Source organism: Ammodytes marinus, assembly GCF_949987685.1.
Source record: "Ammodytes marinus genome assembly, chromosome: 17".
In the NCBI taxonomy this organism is placed as follows: domain Eukaryota; kingdom Metazoa; phylum Chordata; class Actinopteri; order Uranoscopiformes; family Ammodytidae; genus Ammodytes; species Ammodytes marinus.
Genome location: NC_137221.1, coordinates 9,242,547 through 9,260,218, shown reverse-complemented (window position 1 = coordinate 9,260,218; position 17,672 = coordinate 9,242,547). Strand labels below are relative to the sequence as shown.

General features: G+C 41.8%; 1 protein-coding gene across 1 annotated transcript in view; it reads left to right on the top strand.

Annotated features, from left to right (window-relative positions):
• LOC307264231 (dolichyl-diphosphooligosaccharide--protein glycosyltransferase subunit STT3B) overlaps positions 1 to 17,672 on the top strand; it is an 81,375-nt gene that overhangs the window by 39,258 nt on the left and 24,445 nt on the right. Inside the window, exons 2-3 of the mRNA XM_080045544.1 lie at positions 843 to 951; positions 7,045 to 7,332. Coding sequence (XP_079901670.1) covers positions 843 to 951; positions 7,045 to 7,332 — 397 coding nt within the window. The remainder of the gene's footprint in view (positions 1 to 842; positions 952 to 7,044; positions 7,333 to 17,672) is intronic.

Here is a 17,672-nt window from a genome sequence, read left to right as displayed (position 1 = left end):
TGTCGTTATCTCATGTTCTCTTGGGTATACATCTGTTTATAGATTGCCAAACAATTGTCCTTTAGCTGACTTATCTGCCTAGCTATAGGTTCTCTATGCATGTAGTATCTTACATGGGGTATAGGCCTCTGTAAATGCTATAAAGAAGCTCAGATTAATGAGCTGTACAGCGAAGAAGGGGCCTCTGAAAATGTACCGAACACTTGCTTCGTTCTCTTTGGCAGCAGTCTTCTTAACATTGTCAGCTCGTTCGTTCTGCTCCTTGACAGTGTTCCAACCCCCTTGGCTTACCACAGCTACTGGGGGAATCAAGGCCTGTTTGCACTGATATTCCTTATATTTATTCTCTGTTTGTTTTTTCCCTTTTGGTTGCTATATTCTGTTCAAACACCAGACCCATTTTATGCCTTTATCGCCCAGCACATATCAGGTGTTGCAGTTGGAATCATCCATAAGATATTCAGGCTTTGTCCTGGAAAATACCACCATATGAGTCCTGTATCTTTCCCCCCTTTTTTTTTTTTAACCATAGGCAGACCTGAGAGTTGTTGGCATCAGCACAAAGGCTGCACATATTGAATGGAGGCTTTATCTTCCCTATTCTAACAGGGCAGAGACTCTGGAGCTCACCCATTCAGTCCTCCTTCATAGAATCTGGAAACAAAATAACCTATTCTTTCCTTGAGTTAAGTGTTTTTGGTCTGTCAACACTTTAAAGATTTTGGCAAATGATGGTCTTTTAAATGGCAATAAATGTTCCCTCTGTCAGTGTGTGTGTTTGTTCCTTTTGGCATATATTCAGATGGCCCTCTTCTCTTCTTTTTTTTTGTCCGCTGCTTCAGGTTCAACTACAGATCAACGCACCATCTCACCACAAATGGCTTCTATGAGTTCCTCAACTGGTTTGATGAAAGGGCGTGGTACCCCTTGGGCAGGATCGTCGGTGGCACAGTAAGTTTCTCCTCAAAATGGATGCCGTCAAGTTCAATGTTTTCCATGTTTGTCTAGTTGTCCATCACTTCTATGGTGTCTTCAGAGTAACACAGATTTGATGTCAAACGATCTTCTTGAGAAGTAAAGGGCGTAAAAATGATTAAATTAGACAATTCGTTAGAACTAAACAGAAATGGTGCTTTCAGTGCACATTTATGCTCGTACTCTTTTGCTGCACGTCTGAAGGGGGGACCACCTGAGGACCCCATAGTTCTGCTGGGGGACTTTAAACACTCACATGGGTGATGCCGATTGATGAATCTCACATTATTATACATTGAGGTGGAGCAGTGCACTTCCCATTCTGGTCGTGGAACCTCTTTAATCTTGGAAGAAAGGGGAGGGGTCATAGTGTTTACTCATTGAAAAGGCCATATTGTTATGTTCAACAGGGTGTCTTGTGTGGGAGCATTTGGCAATACAAGATGCCCGGGACCTCTGATACAATACTCATTTGCCAGAATGACAGCTGGGCATCAATCTAGTTTGGTTATCTCAGGATTGTATCACTATAATTTGTTGATAATGTAGTGATTTTCACTCAATGTAAATTAGACTTTTGGTGTGCACTAGCTGGCTTAGCATCAAACTATAAAGCAGTGGTATTGAGAGTTGGTAACTCTGAAACTGACATCATACTACTTTGAAAGACTGCCTCTTTCAGTTTGGGAACACGCAGCAGGCTCAGGTGAAGGAGTAAAAGTTATTTGCGATCTTGTTCATGGGTGAAGGTAAGATATAAGAAATTGGTATGAGATTGCCAGTCATGTGGGTGTTGTATTTGACTATGGAGGGATGGAAGCCAGAAGGCCTAGCTATGGATTTGTTAGTTATCTCTCATATGTGCTCATGAGCTCCGGTTAGTGAATGAAAGAATGAGATTGCAGTTTCAAGCTGCTTAAATACGTTTTTCAAGGTAGGGTTTCTGTGCTGACTTTTTGGAACAGGACGATGAGCTCACACACTCACAAAACTTCAGAAGCATCATGCTGTAGAACCATGGCTTGTGTTCATATAGATCCAGTTGAGGCGGTTAGGTAATCTGGTCAGGAAACCTCCTACACACATCGCATATGTCTTGGTAATATTTTTGGATCTCCCACTAGTAGCTTGATGGGATAAGGGAAGTCCGGACTGCCATAGCGACTCTGATATAATCAAGTGATCAAAATGGATGAATGGAAGAATATTTTTTATACTGGCTTTGACATGCTGGGGTTAGGCTATCAAAGGGTTATCTAGGGTTAGGCAAGGCAGTTCAGGGACACCAAGGAGCCTATTAGACTCAGTTGGGCAGCATAGGATTTAAGTCACAATCCAGAAGAAACAGTGAGCCGTTAACTTGACATATTCCCTCGGCTGCAGCAACGATTGTTGTGAAACAATGACCCCTTTCAGTGAAAAATGCAACGTGCCGATTCCCTGCAATTTATCTCCCATTTCCCCTGCCGCCCCTCCTCTGTGCATCTTTTCACCCAACCTCATCTTCTCCTGCATCCGGTGAGCTGTGAGGCCTGTGTGAGTAAAATATCTTTGGCCTATCCATCTTGTTCTCCTCCATAGCAACCCCACTTGCCCTTCTTTATTTTGACCAAGTTCCATTGACCCACAAGGATGCACTCTTGGCTGCAATTGTGCTAGCTAATGATGCATCAGGAATAAATAATCCAGGTCCTCAGTGCCAAATAAATGTGGAAATGTACCCCCAACATGTTCCCGTTAATGGGGCCAGCTGAGAGGCAGGAATAGAGCCTGGCCCTTTGTGACTTTCTTTCTCTTCTCTTTCTTTCTTTTCTTCCTGTGTCTGTGAAGTGTATTGGCTCATTCCTGCGGGCTGATTGAAGAGTTCCTCTGCACATTTGAGACACAGAGGCATGTTAAGGTGGTGCATTGTTATCAGATACGTTATCATTACAGCAGCAACTAAGCAGATGGGGCTAGGCAGGAGCTGGAGCCGAACTATATGCCAATGTTTGAATATTGTATTCACTAAGGCACAAGAGACGCACGGAATTGGAATTCAAAACCCATCCATCAGCTTTCATCTGAAATAGGCAATTACCATCAGTCACTGGTAATTGCATATGACAGGCCTAGCTTGTAATAATGGATGTGCTGGTTATGTTAAAGTACATGGACACTTGGGTTAGGCCTTGTAGCCATAGAGTGGAAGCTGAAACTCATTATTAGACTGGTAATCGAACTGGAAGGTGTATAGTTTGCACCAGGTTTTGACAATTACAAGACCCCCAAGCTGCACAATGCATTGTATTCTGCATACAAATAAATACACAAAGCATACAAAGCTTACCTTCTTCCCTTTATGCATTTGTATTGACATTCCATGTGAGTACTTCACACATGAGGAATTTGAAGATTACAAAGGGTTGTGCTAATCTTTTGACAAATTTAAGTTGACATAAAAGTCACTTCATTTTTCAGTTGAACATTACCTTAAATATTTGGATTTGCTGAGCTAGATCAGTCTGCAAATATAGGACTAAAGAGAGCTTCTACTGGCATGAGAGCTTAGCTTTTGTATGAGGTAAGAACACGGTAGGTTCTGTAATGAGCATAAGTGTAGTGTATAACATCCTCTTAGCAGAACTGACTTCTATCATTGAATGGTTTCCCCTAATACCTTTTCTGGAGTGCCTTGGTGGTCGAGTGATTACTGAAAATCATGTGGCTGGTTCGATTCCAGCTTGCAATCTCTGTTAAAGGCAATTTCCCTCTCTCTTCCACTCAGCTTCTACTGTCCATTATATAATATGTAAAAAGCTTAATAGACTACTCAGCATTAAAACACAATGAAAACACAAATTACTCAACAGCCTCTAAAAAGGTTTAAAAGTGAAAGTATGTCTGAGCTGAGGCCTAGCCTATTATGTCCTTCTCTTTGAAGCCTTAAGCTGAGCCGTTACAAAGAGTGTGAGCCGAGTGATTTCTGTGGATTTAGTTTGGGGAGGGATTGGTTGGCCACAATATGTCTTGCACTTGCATCATGTGATATAATTTGGAACTGTGTTGATAGTTTCCACACCAGTTCCACTGAGACAAGTTACTATACAGCTGTTTTATCATTAAAAAAAAAATATATATATATTACTGTCCATATTGGAATCAACTAGTTCAGAGTGCAGGAACCAATTGGTTGCTTTAGATGTTGCTTTGCTAGTCTAATCTAAGTAATTTGACTATCCTGCAGAAGGCCCCTGGAGCAGGATGGTTGTGGCATCAAAGAGGGAAGGTTCTAGTTAAGGATTTCAATGCCTTGTGAGGGTTTGCTTTGCTATTAACAAATCCTACAAAAAGACCAAAATTAACAATGCTCACCAAATGTGTTTTGTTCCACAGCTGAAAAGGGTCTGCAAAAAAAGCATGATTTTCTCCAGTTTGAGTATCCTTTGCTAAAAACTACAGTGCGTGCGGAGCTGTCAGCTGTTATTACTGTTGCTGTAATTACTATTAAAATGAAACTGTAATGGTTTTTTCTTCTTAAAAACAAACTTGAAAGAATTAAATGCCAGATGGTAAGTCACATTCTGCCTTTTAGGGTTCACGGGCATTCGGATAACAGGTGGGTGGATCATTCTGTTGGTCATACTAAATGCAAATGGGTCCCTACAACATGCAAATCTATGCAGAATGGAGCAAGTTATATAGGAAATAGAGATCTGACAGACCTACTGACAGAGGTTTAACCAGCTGGCTCAGTCATAGATGCATGCCCATTTCAGTTTCATGGGCTATATCTCTTATCTGCGATTCCTAGTTTACGTAGATTTGGAACCCCAACAATCTGATGCCTTTCTCACTGGTACCATGATGGCAGTTGCTGGAATAACAGAAATCCCCCTTGTTTGCATTACTGAGCAAGATAATTCTCTGAACACAGACCGACTTCAGGTGTGAAGGGGATTTAGTTTACACCTACACTGCATTCGGTATCACAAAATTAATTTGGTAGAGCTCGTATTTACATCAAGCTCTTGCTTTTAAAACATGCAGGGGCGTGGACATGTGCTTGGTTCATCTCAGATTGCAACAGTCTGTCACATTGCCCACATTCTCAATTGTGATCCATAGCCCTTTGTTTAGGAAAACTTCAAGTAGAATTATGAATTAAAAACGTACATTCCTTCCTTGTTCTCGAAAATCTGTTGTAACATTTTAACAATGCCAATCTCCTTTCTAATGGACATGGCCTAGTGGTCGTCTTATAAAATTCTAAATCTTGCAGACGATCCTGGCCGTCCTCAATAATTGTGTACGATGGCATTAATTCTCTAAGCACTCAGATGGGTCACACCGTTTGGATGACGGACGAGCCGATATCAGTCTGTGTGACACTTTAGTGCCTTCCTGTCTAGACCAGTCCAGCTGCACTCTCCCTTTTTATTTCCCTTTCACTCCCACCCACCCTCTGTTCCCCAGAGGTTGGTTGTCAGTTGCTCTTTCTCCGGGAGCCATAGATAAGGAAAGACGGCTTCTCTAATGTGACAGTCCAAAACAGTGGGCTGTCGAACCAATAAAACGCTCTTTTGTTGCTTCAAGGAAAATGGCTGAAGGTTTTTGTCAGTTCTAGTTGATGATCTTTTCAAAATGAACAAGCTTTGTAATGCAGGTAAATTATTCACAAACGTTTTCATCTATTAATCCCAAGCTCTTTTCAAAAAGATATCGGAGATGATTACAAAATCTCAATCATCTCTAATGTTTTTGGGACCTGGGCCCTACCACAAAGCTCAAAATGGCCAATAATTACAAGAGGAGTAATGGCAGGAGAAGGCTCTATTAGATGGAGTCCAATCCTTGGAGCCGAGAGGCATGACATGGTTGATTTTCATTGAACCAGATTGGTCGATGAAGCTTAGGTCTCCCAGGCACCGGCTAATTAGTGACGCAAAAGACCTGGGTTTATTAGCAGCAAGGCAAAGTGCATGGACTGCGGCTACAGTGAACACACATCGGGGACATCATTCACACGTTAAAGACAGCCTACTTTTTCTGCTGCAGACAGCCAGTGTATTGCACAGGGCCCTAATTGGATCTGCTCACATATATAAACGAAACGAGCTACACTTCAACCGAGTACAGGGTAGAATTCATTATAACTTTCTGTTGAAGGACATCCTAGACTGCAACACTTTTCTGATAATAATAGCCTAATTGTTTAAGTCATTTATTTAGTAAAACATGTTTCTAAAATGTGAGGATTTGCTGTTTTACATCCATTGTGAATTGTAGATCAGATACAACTAAGCTATTCAAAGAGTTCTTCTTTGGCTCTGGTAAAATTGTGATGTGCATTTTTCTGTATTTTACAAAATAATAATTAGCCATACTTATGGCTTATTTACACCAAAAGATAAAGAAATTGTCCTTGCTTAGAATTTAATCTACTGACTCTAAAGAAATGTGTATAAATAAAACCATGTATGTAAATTTATAAAGTGTAAACAGACCAAAAATACTTAGTACTGATGTCACTAACTAACAAACTAGCACACCTCATATCCAAATGTACCTGCACTCTCATTTATCAACTGTATTGATGGCATTTTGTGTCACTTCCCCCCTTTTCTTTCATGGCCGACGTGGCCGGGTTATGACAGTAATTAATGCAGCTTGTTATCTTCCAGGCTCCCCCTGTTTGTAATGCTCAGGAGGATTGTTCATATCTTAGTCCAAAACACGGTTTACCCGTTTCTCTCTCATCTAGCACTGTCCCTTTTGCTCACCTAATGTTCCTTATGTCTAGGGCTGCAACATAAGATTCATTTTTATAATGTATTAATCTGACAATTATTGATGCCCAAATATATTTCCAAGAGCCAAACTTTTTTTTTTTTCTCTCTCTCACCAATGGTACAAAACCCAAAGATTTACATTTCTAAGACACAGAAAATCAGCAAATTCATACATTTAAAAAAACTGAAACCATCAAATGTTTGGCAATTTAGCTTGAAAAATGACTTGCCTTCCACCCTTCATGTTTTCCTTTGTTCTCAAACACCTCTCTCTCTATCTCTCTGCTCCGTTGCTCAGGTCTATCCGGGGTTAATGGTGACCGCCGGCCTCATCCACTACATGCTCAACCTGCTCCACATCACGGTCCACATCCGTGACGTGTGTGTCTTCCTGGCACCGGTCTTCAGTGGTCTGACCGCCGTCTCCACCTTCCTGCTGACCCGGGAGCTGTGGAACCAGGGCGCAGGGCTGCTGGCCGCCTGCTTCATTGCCATCGTCCCTGGCTACATCTCCCGCTCCGTCGCTGGCTCCTTCGACAATGAAGGCATCGCCATCTTCGCCCTGCAATTCACCTACTACCTCTGGGTATGTACACCGAAGAATCTGATGTAATATAGGAAAACATGTAAATATGGATGTATACCTCTGATACTGTAGAGCAGGGGTGGCCAACCCGCGGCTCGCGAGCCGCATGCGGCTCTTTGCCCAGCTTCGTGCGGCTCTTCAGTTCATATCAAATTATGTGATTATAATTTTTTTTTTTTTATATAATTTTTTTTTTTGTGGGCCTATGTGTGTGCATGTTCGCAAACGTTTCATGCGGCTCTTACGTTCGTTTTACATGTTGTCTATTATTACATTTTTTATTTTATTAATGTGTAGGCCCTATGTGTATGCCTGTTCGCAAATGTTTAATTGAGGACGAAACATAACGTTCGCAAACGTTTGGTGCGGACGCAACATAAAACTGCCCGCTCAGCTTGGAGGGAGGTTTTCCGTGAGTAAACTATTTGTGTCAAGTTCGCTCCGAAACAGAGTGGGAGAGTTCATATTTTTTGTTGAACGTTATGGCAGGCCATTCTGCCTTATATGCCAGGTGTCATTTGCGCATTTCAAGGCTTCAAATCTTCGGCGCCACTTCAGCTCTCTCCATGCTAAAAGTAAGTCCCACAAAGCAACATGCATAGTAAGAGAAAAACGCTATTTTAAATTGTTATATTTTTGTTTGTGGACTTGGTTGAACTGAGAGTTTGTGTGTGAGGCAGTGCACACAATGTTCATTGTTGAAAATGACTGCCCTGTCGTCTTTAGTACTGTAGGAGTCCAGTCCTGTCATTATCACAGGGGCGGCCTTAACGATCTGGGGGCCCGTTTCAAGTCCTAGTGTGGGGCCCCGTTTTTTTTTTTTTTTTTTTTTAATAAATAATGCTTGTGCATGCATGTGCAAGCTCCCCGCGAAAATAAAAACGCCCCCCCCCCCCCCTGAAATCTTACTGGCCACCCCAGTGCCCCCCGCCCCCCAGTTCAAATGTTATTTTTTATTTTCATTTTATTTTTTTTATTACATTTTTTTCCTGATATGTATCCTAGTTCAGAGATGATATGTATTTTTTTTTCTTTCTTAACTTTTTTTGACTCTGTGCAGTTGTTAGGCATCTGGCTGCTAGCAAGTTATGTTGTCTTGCTAATTTTACTATTCATCTGAGCTGAAATAAATATTGACTTTTTCCTTTATTATCTTCGCCAGAATGCACCAGAATGCTTAGATTACATGTTAAAAACACAAAAAAAATCTTCTGGGGGGGGATGCCCCCAGACCCCCCTTCAGGGGTTTAGTTTTCTGACAAACATTACAATGGATACTAACATGATTTGGGCATTTGGGATTATAAATCATCTTTGAATTGGTTGTACAGCATATCACATGCTATTCATTCAGGGGTGCGATGGCCACCCCACTCTAACTCTGTGGCCCACCTTGGCCACCCCCAGTCAAAATTTCCTGGAATCGCCACTGTGTGTACCCGTGTGTACGATGTGGCTCTTTGCAGTAACACAGTAAAAAATGTGGCTCTTTGTCTCTGACTGGTTGGCCACCCCTGCTGTAGAGTTAAGCCGTAAATACATACTTGCTTTTAACTACACGAATGCCTGGGGGCGTCCTTAGCTCAGTTGGTAGGGCCCCCCCCCCCCCCCCATGGGCCTCGGCCAGCAGCGGACTCGGGTTCGATTCCAGCCCGCGGTCGTTCTCTGCATGTCACTCCCCTCTCTGCCCCATTTCAACTCTGTCCCTACACTATCAATAAAGCATAAAAAAATGCCAAAATATTATCTTAAAAAAAATAACTACACGAATGCCTGCGCACGACGTCATTGACGCGTATCCTGCGTCCGTTTGAAGCTTTGTTTGTGCACGTCCTCAAAATGAACGTTACCCTTGGAGCGCTCCGGTGGCGTTGTGGATAGAGCGCGTACCATATTGGCTCCGGCCTTCGTTACAGTGGTCGCGGGTTCAAACCCGACCCGTGGACCTTTACTGCAGGTCATCCCCCATCTTTCTGTCTCCCCATTCCACTCTGTACTATCCAATAAAGCTTGAAAATGGCAACAAATAATCTTAAAAACAAAAAATTAATGTTACACGTCCCTAAGTTCTTAATCGAATACGTAGTCAAGTATGTACACAAATACGTTAACTACGTCTACGCAAATGCCCTTTTAAGAAGAATCAGAAATAAATCCTGAGCATATGTTAGTAAGTAAGTAAGTAAGTAAAATTTATTTATAAAAGCACATTTATAACAGTTTTCACTGACCAAAGTGCTGTACATAGTGCATTCAGTAGGCCAACATGGGCCAACATGAAGGTAAAATAACAACAACAACAATAGAAAAAATAAAGATAAAAAATACAAAATACATATAACCCGGACTTCCACACACAAACATATACAGTAGTGTAAAAGGCAGATAGCTAATGGGGAGGGAAAGCCAGGGTGTACAGATGGGTTTTGAGCCTTGATTTAAAGGCAGTAATGGAGGGGGCATCACGTATGTCAGGTGGCAGTTGGTTCCACAAGCGTGGGGCAGCTACTGCGAAGGCCCGGTCACCTTTTTGTTTTAGTCTGGATCGGGGGATGTGGAGAAGACCCTTATTGGAGGATCTTAGGGTCCTAGGGGCTGAGTGGGGGTGTACAAGGTCCGCTATATAAGATGGGGCCTGACCATTGAGGGCTTTGAATACCAGGAGAACTGTTTTGAAAATGATCCTTTGTTGTACAGGCAGCCAGTGAAGGGAAGCAAGAACGGGTGTGATGTGTTCCCACTTTTTTGACCCAGTCAACAGTCTTGCTGCTGCATTCTGGACTATTTGGAGGCGTGATATGAGGGACTGAGGGAGACCAAGGTAGAGGGAGTTACAGTAATCCAGCCGTGATGTTATGAAAGCATGGATAATTATTTCAAGGTTGTGATATGATAGGGAGTGCTTTATTTTAAAGATGGTTCTGAGCTGGTAGAAGCTGTTCTTCACTACGGATGAAATTTGCTTTTTAAAGCATAACTCAGAATCAAAAATGACGCCCAGATTTCTAGCGGATGGTTTGATGAATGGGGTTAGACTACCTAGGTCAGTGACGATGGGTTTTTTGAATTTGGAGGGACTAAAGATAATGACTTCTGTTTTGCTATTGTTAAGCTGGAGGAAATTATCCCCCATCCAGTCATTTATCTCCTTGAGACACTCTTGGAGCGTCTGAAGGCAGTCCCCGGATCTCAGAGGGAGATATAATTGTGAATCGTCGGCATAGAAGTGGAATGACAGGTTATATTTTCGGATTATATTCCCCAGTGGGAGCATATATAAACAAAACAGGATTGGACCCAGGATGGACCCCTGGGGGACCCCACAAGACAGAGGAGCAGAGGAGGAGGAGTGCTGACCTATGGACACTGAAAATGATCTATGGGAGAGGTAGGAGGAGAACCACTGCAGAGCTGAGCCCCTTATACCAACCCACTGATGGAGACGGGCTAGAAGAGTGGGGTGGTCGACTGTATCGAAGGCAGCACTAAGGTCTAATAAGACTAAGATGGCGTTCTCACCTGTGTCTAGCGTGAGGAGTAAGTCATTAGACACTTTTAGCAAAGCTTTTAGTAAGCATATGTTACACTGGTTAGTCTGTGTTCTCTGTTGTAGTTGAACATTTTTTTTTTTTTTAACCTTTATTTATACAGGTAAATCCCATTGAGTCCGAAGACTCTTTTGCAAGGGTGACCTGTTCCCATTTACACGTTACCATTCACACACACATTCATACACCGATAGCAGGCTAACTATCGACATTCACACGAGGCAAGGTGGGTGAAGTGTCTTGCCCAAGGACACAACAACTATGACACAGGTGGCAGGGCGGGGATCGAACCTCCAACCCTTTGATCATCAGCCGACCCGCTCTACCAACTGAGCCACAGTCGCCCCATAAAGTTCATTTTTATGCTCCGTGTTGCCAGAATTGTAGCCCTATTTTCAAACCTACTTGGCCTCACATGTTGAATTATTTATCCAGAGCCTTGAAAGGCACACTGGGCATTTTTCGCGACCATGTGGAGCCCAAGAAATGGCTTGCTGCACTGGAAAACATTCACAACAAGATGACCTTTAAGAGTGGAATTGAAAGGTTCTCAGGTTAAAGGTTGAATAGCCCCCCCTCCCAATTCACTTCCCTTTCCTTAAAATTCACAGAGTGAAAACAGTAGGTTATGTTTTACCCAACAGAGCTGCTGACCTGCTGAATTTGCACCACAACTGTTCTACAAGATTTTTTTTGACAAAATCATTTTTCCTTCAGTGACAAGAACATGACTTGACAGAAAAAAAGAAAGCAACAAAATTCCACAGATGAGGAAAACATGTTTTTAATATGAAAAGATCTTTACATGAACTACATGCAAACCACAGTGCAAAGAGGAAGGAAGTATATTTTCAAGCAGAAAGATGCAACAGACTGTTCACTGTACCTCAGCGTGTCCTCTCTTATCAGTTGAATCAGCAGCTACCTTACAGCCCCTCAGCTATCTTACTGTGTGTGTGTGTGTGTGTGTGTGTGTGTGTGTGTGTGTGTGTGTGTGTGTGTGTGTGTGTGTGTGTGTGTGTGTGTGTGTGTGTGTGTGTGTGTGTGTGTGTGTGTGTGTGTGTGTGTGTGTGTGTGTGTGTGTGTGTGTGTGTGTGTGTGTGTGTGTGTGTGTGTGTGTGTGTGTGTGTGTGTGTGTGTGTGTGTAATTGAAGAGTGGTGCTTTGCAGACAATTGTATCAGCATCCTCTTCCTTGTTATTGGAGTTGACCTTGACAAGTATTGCGTTTTTCATTCTGTATTGAGCTATATCCATTCAATAAAACATGCTTTATTTTGTTTTGTAAAACTCTGTATAATAAAATGCTAATGCAGGGTTTATGTGAGAATGAAAATGTGGCAAGGAAACATAAAAAACTCAATGTTTCCAGATAACCAGCTTGAAATGAAAATGGCAGCAATCAGCTTCTCCTGCTAAACCGGTTTTCTACTTACATTTAAGCAGTGGATTGAGATGGCAAAGGCCATTTAGATGCAACATAAACAAGACAAAATTGCTGTGTGGAAATGATGCTGCTGTACCAACAATATAATTGATTGTAAAGGCACCAAAACGTGTAAAATAATAAAGCAGAGACTTGCTGTACGCTGCCAGGATGCTAGTATCCACAATAAACATTTATTCGGCTGAAGCTTTTTTCCCAAAAGCAGCGTACAAATAATGTACAATCCAGCTTCAGTAAATTAGAAAAGGCCTTTGCTAATAAGTTCTTCCAGGCAACATGACACAGCTGCCACATGGCTTGACGGTGCACAAAATGAGTGACATAAGTGTCAAGCAAATGTCTACATGAGTAGCATATGAACAAGTAGTCTCAGAAGGAATAGGTCGATATTTGTAGGCGGAAAGGAATTCTGCTGACCGAATCAAGTTTGGTAACCGAGGGACCACACAGGAGAAGGGTTTGGATTGAGATTCCCTGCCCCGAAGTGCCGCAAAGACACGCCGTCGTTAATATGCCCACCCTAGTGAACGTGAAGGCTCATAAACCCCAATGAAGACGTTCAGGTTCAGGCTGGTGCTATGCTAGTGGCCACTCGGTAGGCGACCGTTATGTGACTCGAGTCACATGAGCTATGGAAGACCAGAGCTGCTGCCACATTTGACCATTTGCAAAAGGTTTACAATGTATGCTGGAATTTCTGAACTCGAAACACATCGAATAACATGGAATTCTGACACGTCTTCTGTCATGAGAAAACGTGATTTTAAAATGCAAAGATGTGAACATTACATGATATTATTACTTGTTAAAGAGTAATCTCGCTTTCTGCATACTGAAATTGCATTAATATCACTGCCTGTAGTTAAAGAGCTGTGGGCATTATTTATCCAATGTTCTCCTGGAGTCTTTTAAATTACTTTCCGTCACCAAAATTGCCTCATGGTCTCGTAGACTGCGGTGATATAATATGAAGGTGACAGTGAAGCAATTACAGTCTTCATCACTCTGAAAGATTTTCACACCTGCACACAGTTACCTTGTGCAGAAACACAAGGTAACTGTGGTGTTGAATACATACGGGAAATTTTAAGTTAGTCTACCTTTTATTTTTATTTTTATTTTTATTTGATCAATTTGAAAGACATCCACAAAAAGACAAAATTGTTTGTATGGAAGTCATTCGCTGAACCTGAAAACTTAACCTTTAAGGAACCAGCTGCAAGGCCTTCTCAAAGACATGCATGCAGCAGTGAAAGTAGCAACTGTACAATATAATATACCTCAGTCATTTATCTGAATGCTGGGCTGTAAACGTTAGCATTATCTTGACTTCCCTGGCTTTGACAGTATGTAGTTAACACCGTCATTAGCCATTATCATTGGCTTTAAACGATACATTAGACGAGCAGTAAGAAAATAATTAATTAAACAAATAGTGCTTTATTTTTGTCCTCTTTGCATGTGTCCTGCTGCTCAGTTTCCTTTGGCATCAAAGGCTACATTTATTTGTTCATTTTCTTTGGTCTAAAAGAGTAGATATTATCTAGAAAAGAGTACTACATGATAGGATGCAGCAATCAATTTGGAACCATGGAATGCTCGTGGAAATAGGCCACATGTCTTTTGTTAAGATGTATCATACATGGCTGGTTTGCGTTAAGTAAGTTACAGAAATAAAGCATACAAATTAAATCACTTTTTATTATTTCAAAACTACATTGATAATTTTTTCATCATACACGCATTATTCAAGCATGACTGCCTGCAGCTGTTTAAAAAATTACCCTCACCACTTAAAACAGTGCAGGACCCGCAGGACCCGCAGAAGACCCACATTTACGCAGATATGTATTTGAATGCTGCACAATGTTGCTCATCAGCATTCAGGATAAATGGTATTCTATACAGTCTTAAGCTGATGGCTAGGGGAGGCAATTACTGCACAGCACACAGTAACAGATTCAGGCTGCAGTTAAGCCCTAAACTGCTGTACACGGAACAAATGCTATGACATGATTGCCAGAGATATTTCTTAGGTAAACAGAAATTATGGTTGCCACCTGATGTTGTTAACATCATGCATAAAGATGTCACTTCATAATTTTTTTTGTCTATATACTGCTTGGAAAGTTGTTAAACGAAAGTAACGGCATTAACATTTTGTACTTTTTATTTTTTATTAATTCAGGTCCGAGCAATCTAAAGTTTCGAGGTTCATAATTTTTTGAATATGATAATGCAATTTACATTTTAATTCAACTGTCATTCAAAAGCCCTTCAGAGACACAAGTTTGCTGAGTGGCAGAGGCGCCCCAACTGAGACAAGCTGGCAATTAGGAAAGCTGGTATTGCTTCACTTACTGGGTGTTTCAGTGAGTGAACAGAAAAGAGCTTCTGTAATGCATACCGCAAGGGTTTGTAATACATGTCAGCCATTCATGTCAGCAGGTGCTAATGTTAGCTATTTTATTCTACTTTTAAGACGTTGATCTCCGTTTATGCTCAATTCAAGACATGCTACACAGGTATTTTGTCATGCCATGCCTCGCTGTTTGTTACAGCGTCTCTGGGTTGAAAAAATAACTTTTTATATGTCCAAGAATTAAGCCATCCCAGTTTATTTTCCTTTGTCAAGTCTTGCATGGATGCGTCTCTCTCTACATGGGGCTTTAAGGTAGTATGAGGCAGCTCTATGGCCCTTTTTTGAACTCAACCACTCACTGATCTGGCAATGACCTGCAGATGGATTTCCAGGTGGCTGGCTGAGCACACCTGTTGGGTCCTGATACAACATAACAGTCTATGTGTCTGTGTACCGGCTCAGCAAGGTAAAACCAGCCAGCTGATGGTTTCACTCACTGGAAGAGTTCAGTTGACTTGCTCCAACGGACCCTGCACATTTGTGAACCGAACATACTTAGGAAAAGTATTGTGTATGTGTACACATGTATTTACAAACCACACAGAATTTGAATGCAACAGACTGTTCACTTGTAATGTTGTAATGTTTGTCAGCCTATTTATTTAGATTTTCTTTCTTCACAGCATGTATTACAAACCCTTTTTATGGGACATTTAGGACTATTAAAGGTTAAAAAGAGAGCCTTCATACTCATCCTTACAGTTTGGTCCTAAACAATAAACTTATTTTCCATCTGTGTTTTTCTCCATGAATGTCCACCTGGCATCATTTGTAATTCTGCTGGAGTCTCCAAAATCCACCATTTTACCTCTCGGGACTCATCCAAAAGGTGTCACCATAACCATATATCTCACACCAGGAAATGTGAATAGCGGTGTGTTAGGGGACGTCTTTGTATCCGTGCCTTTAATAATGGCCTCTTCTTGTCAGCTGGTGTACTTGATCAATACATCTCTCAGTGAGGCAGGGCGTTCATTGCAGCGGCCATCACTGCCTCTTAAGGTGATGTGTCATCAGCTAAAGCATTGCCCTCGGCGAGGAAAAAAAAAAATCCCTTTCCACTCACCTAGCACCTCTCACGTCCTCCGTTCTGTTTTTCAAGTGCCCTGGAAAACAATCAACCTGGCCATGCACCGCTGCTTCTCATTATCGCTCTCATTTACTCACATTTGTCTTTCTTCCTCTGTCTCTCTTCAATCTCGTCTCCCTTTGATTGTCTTTGTCTACCTTTGTCCCCGCTATTGTTTTTGCTCTTGCCGTGTTCTGCCTGCTGCCTATTCACATACTATATCTCTTTATTGCCCATTACTTTCTTCCGCTGTCCTCCTTGTCTCTTTAGCCCGTCCTCTCCTCCACATGGCCAAAACGCACACAGCCGTTAACTCAAGTCTCAGCCCAATCTTCATTATCCTACTCCTTAATTTTACCCGCTAATAACCCATTCAACGTAACATGCCTAATCTCTGTATTTCCCCCCTCCCTCCCAACACACACTCCTATAATCTATAATTGAATCCTCTCACACCCAGGAGAGCTGCTCTTTTTAACATCCTAGCTTTTCCAACATGAATACACACACGCACAAAGTTAGGCTGCCTCCCTCCCTTACCCTGGTGCACTGTGCCTACATTGTTGTAATGGTAATTTTACTCTCTCCCAGCTCACATTTAATTAGCTGGACTGGCATCACACTGTGTGACTTCTGTGTCTTTACAAAGATGCCAGAGGCTGGGAAGGGAAGAGAGTTGGAAGAACGGGGTTGAGGCACCAGTTGAACATGGCTTGTACATGCCTCTGAATAGACTCAACACGAGGCTGCCCGCTAGCTTTGGCCCAGCTTGTGTGGGAGTATTGTCTGAGGAAAACACAGCAGCTTGTTCAGTAACAGTTGTTATCCTAATCTGTCATTGTGCCTATTTTCACTTTTAAACAAAAGAAGCGAAGAATAAACGTGGACGAATTTATGGAGAGTATTTAGTTATATTTTATCTTTTTGTAGCTTTGCCTTTGGCACTATACGAGTTGCCAGTTTGCACCTTGCTAAAAAGAAAATAAAAAAAAACCCTGAACATAATACCCTTTATGAGCTTATTATTTATTGCAGTACGTTTTAACTAGGTGTACCTAATAAAGTAAGTGGCATGTGTAAATTACAGCCTAAGCCCCATTTGGACAGGATTGATGTTAAAGGGCGAAGGGTTGTCATTCCAGATTAATATTTATTATACTATGCTTTACCATTAAGAAATGTGCTGCCACATAGTCATAAAGACCAGCAGATACAGAAACACCTGCAAGGATAATTGGCTTATCTGCTGTATGCTCTCGATGGGAACAAAATCAGTGACCAGCCGATGTTTTGTTAAACTCTGAAGTCCTGTAATGCTGACCGAGAACACAGCAAAAAGGCCCTTAAACATTGTCATTTGCTTCTAAAAGTTAAACTCAAAGTTCTTTAAGCAGTGGATGATAATCAGGTCACCACCGACCTACTTACTGTGGCCCACCTCAACATATATGGAAAGAGCTGCTTAAGGACAGCTTATTTTTGTGTTAAGGTATTTCTGCATGCACCTGCTGTATGACACTCGGCTGAGTATTTTAGGCGAGACCACCGTCATTCAGCGATTACTGATGATTCCTCTTCATCAGTAAATCTCCAGCATTGTCGGAACGCGATCAAGCTTCTTGACAAAGCCCTCCACACCCCATGTCACTGACACCCTCCTCAAAGTCTGATTATTTGAAAGGTTAAATGCATCTTTTATTGTTTGTTTGTGTCTAGGTTTTGATGGTCTCAATGTGATTTTAAATGTTACGATGTTTCCGATTGCCTGCTTTATCGGCCTGTGGCGGGGGAAGAGAGAGCTAGTTTTCCGTTGATCGAGTCTGAACTGCTTTCCTCTCATCCTCTGCCTCGCCACA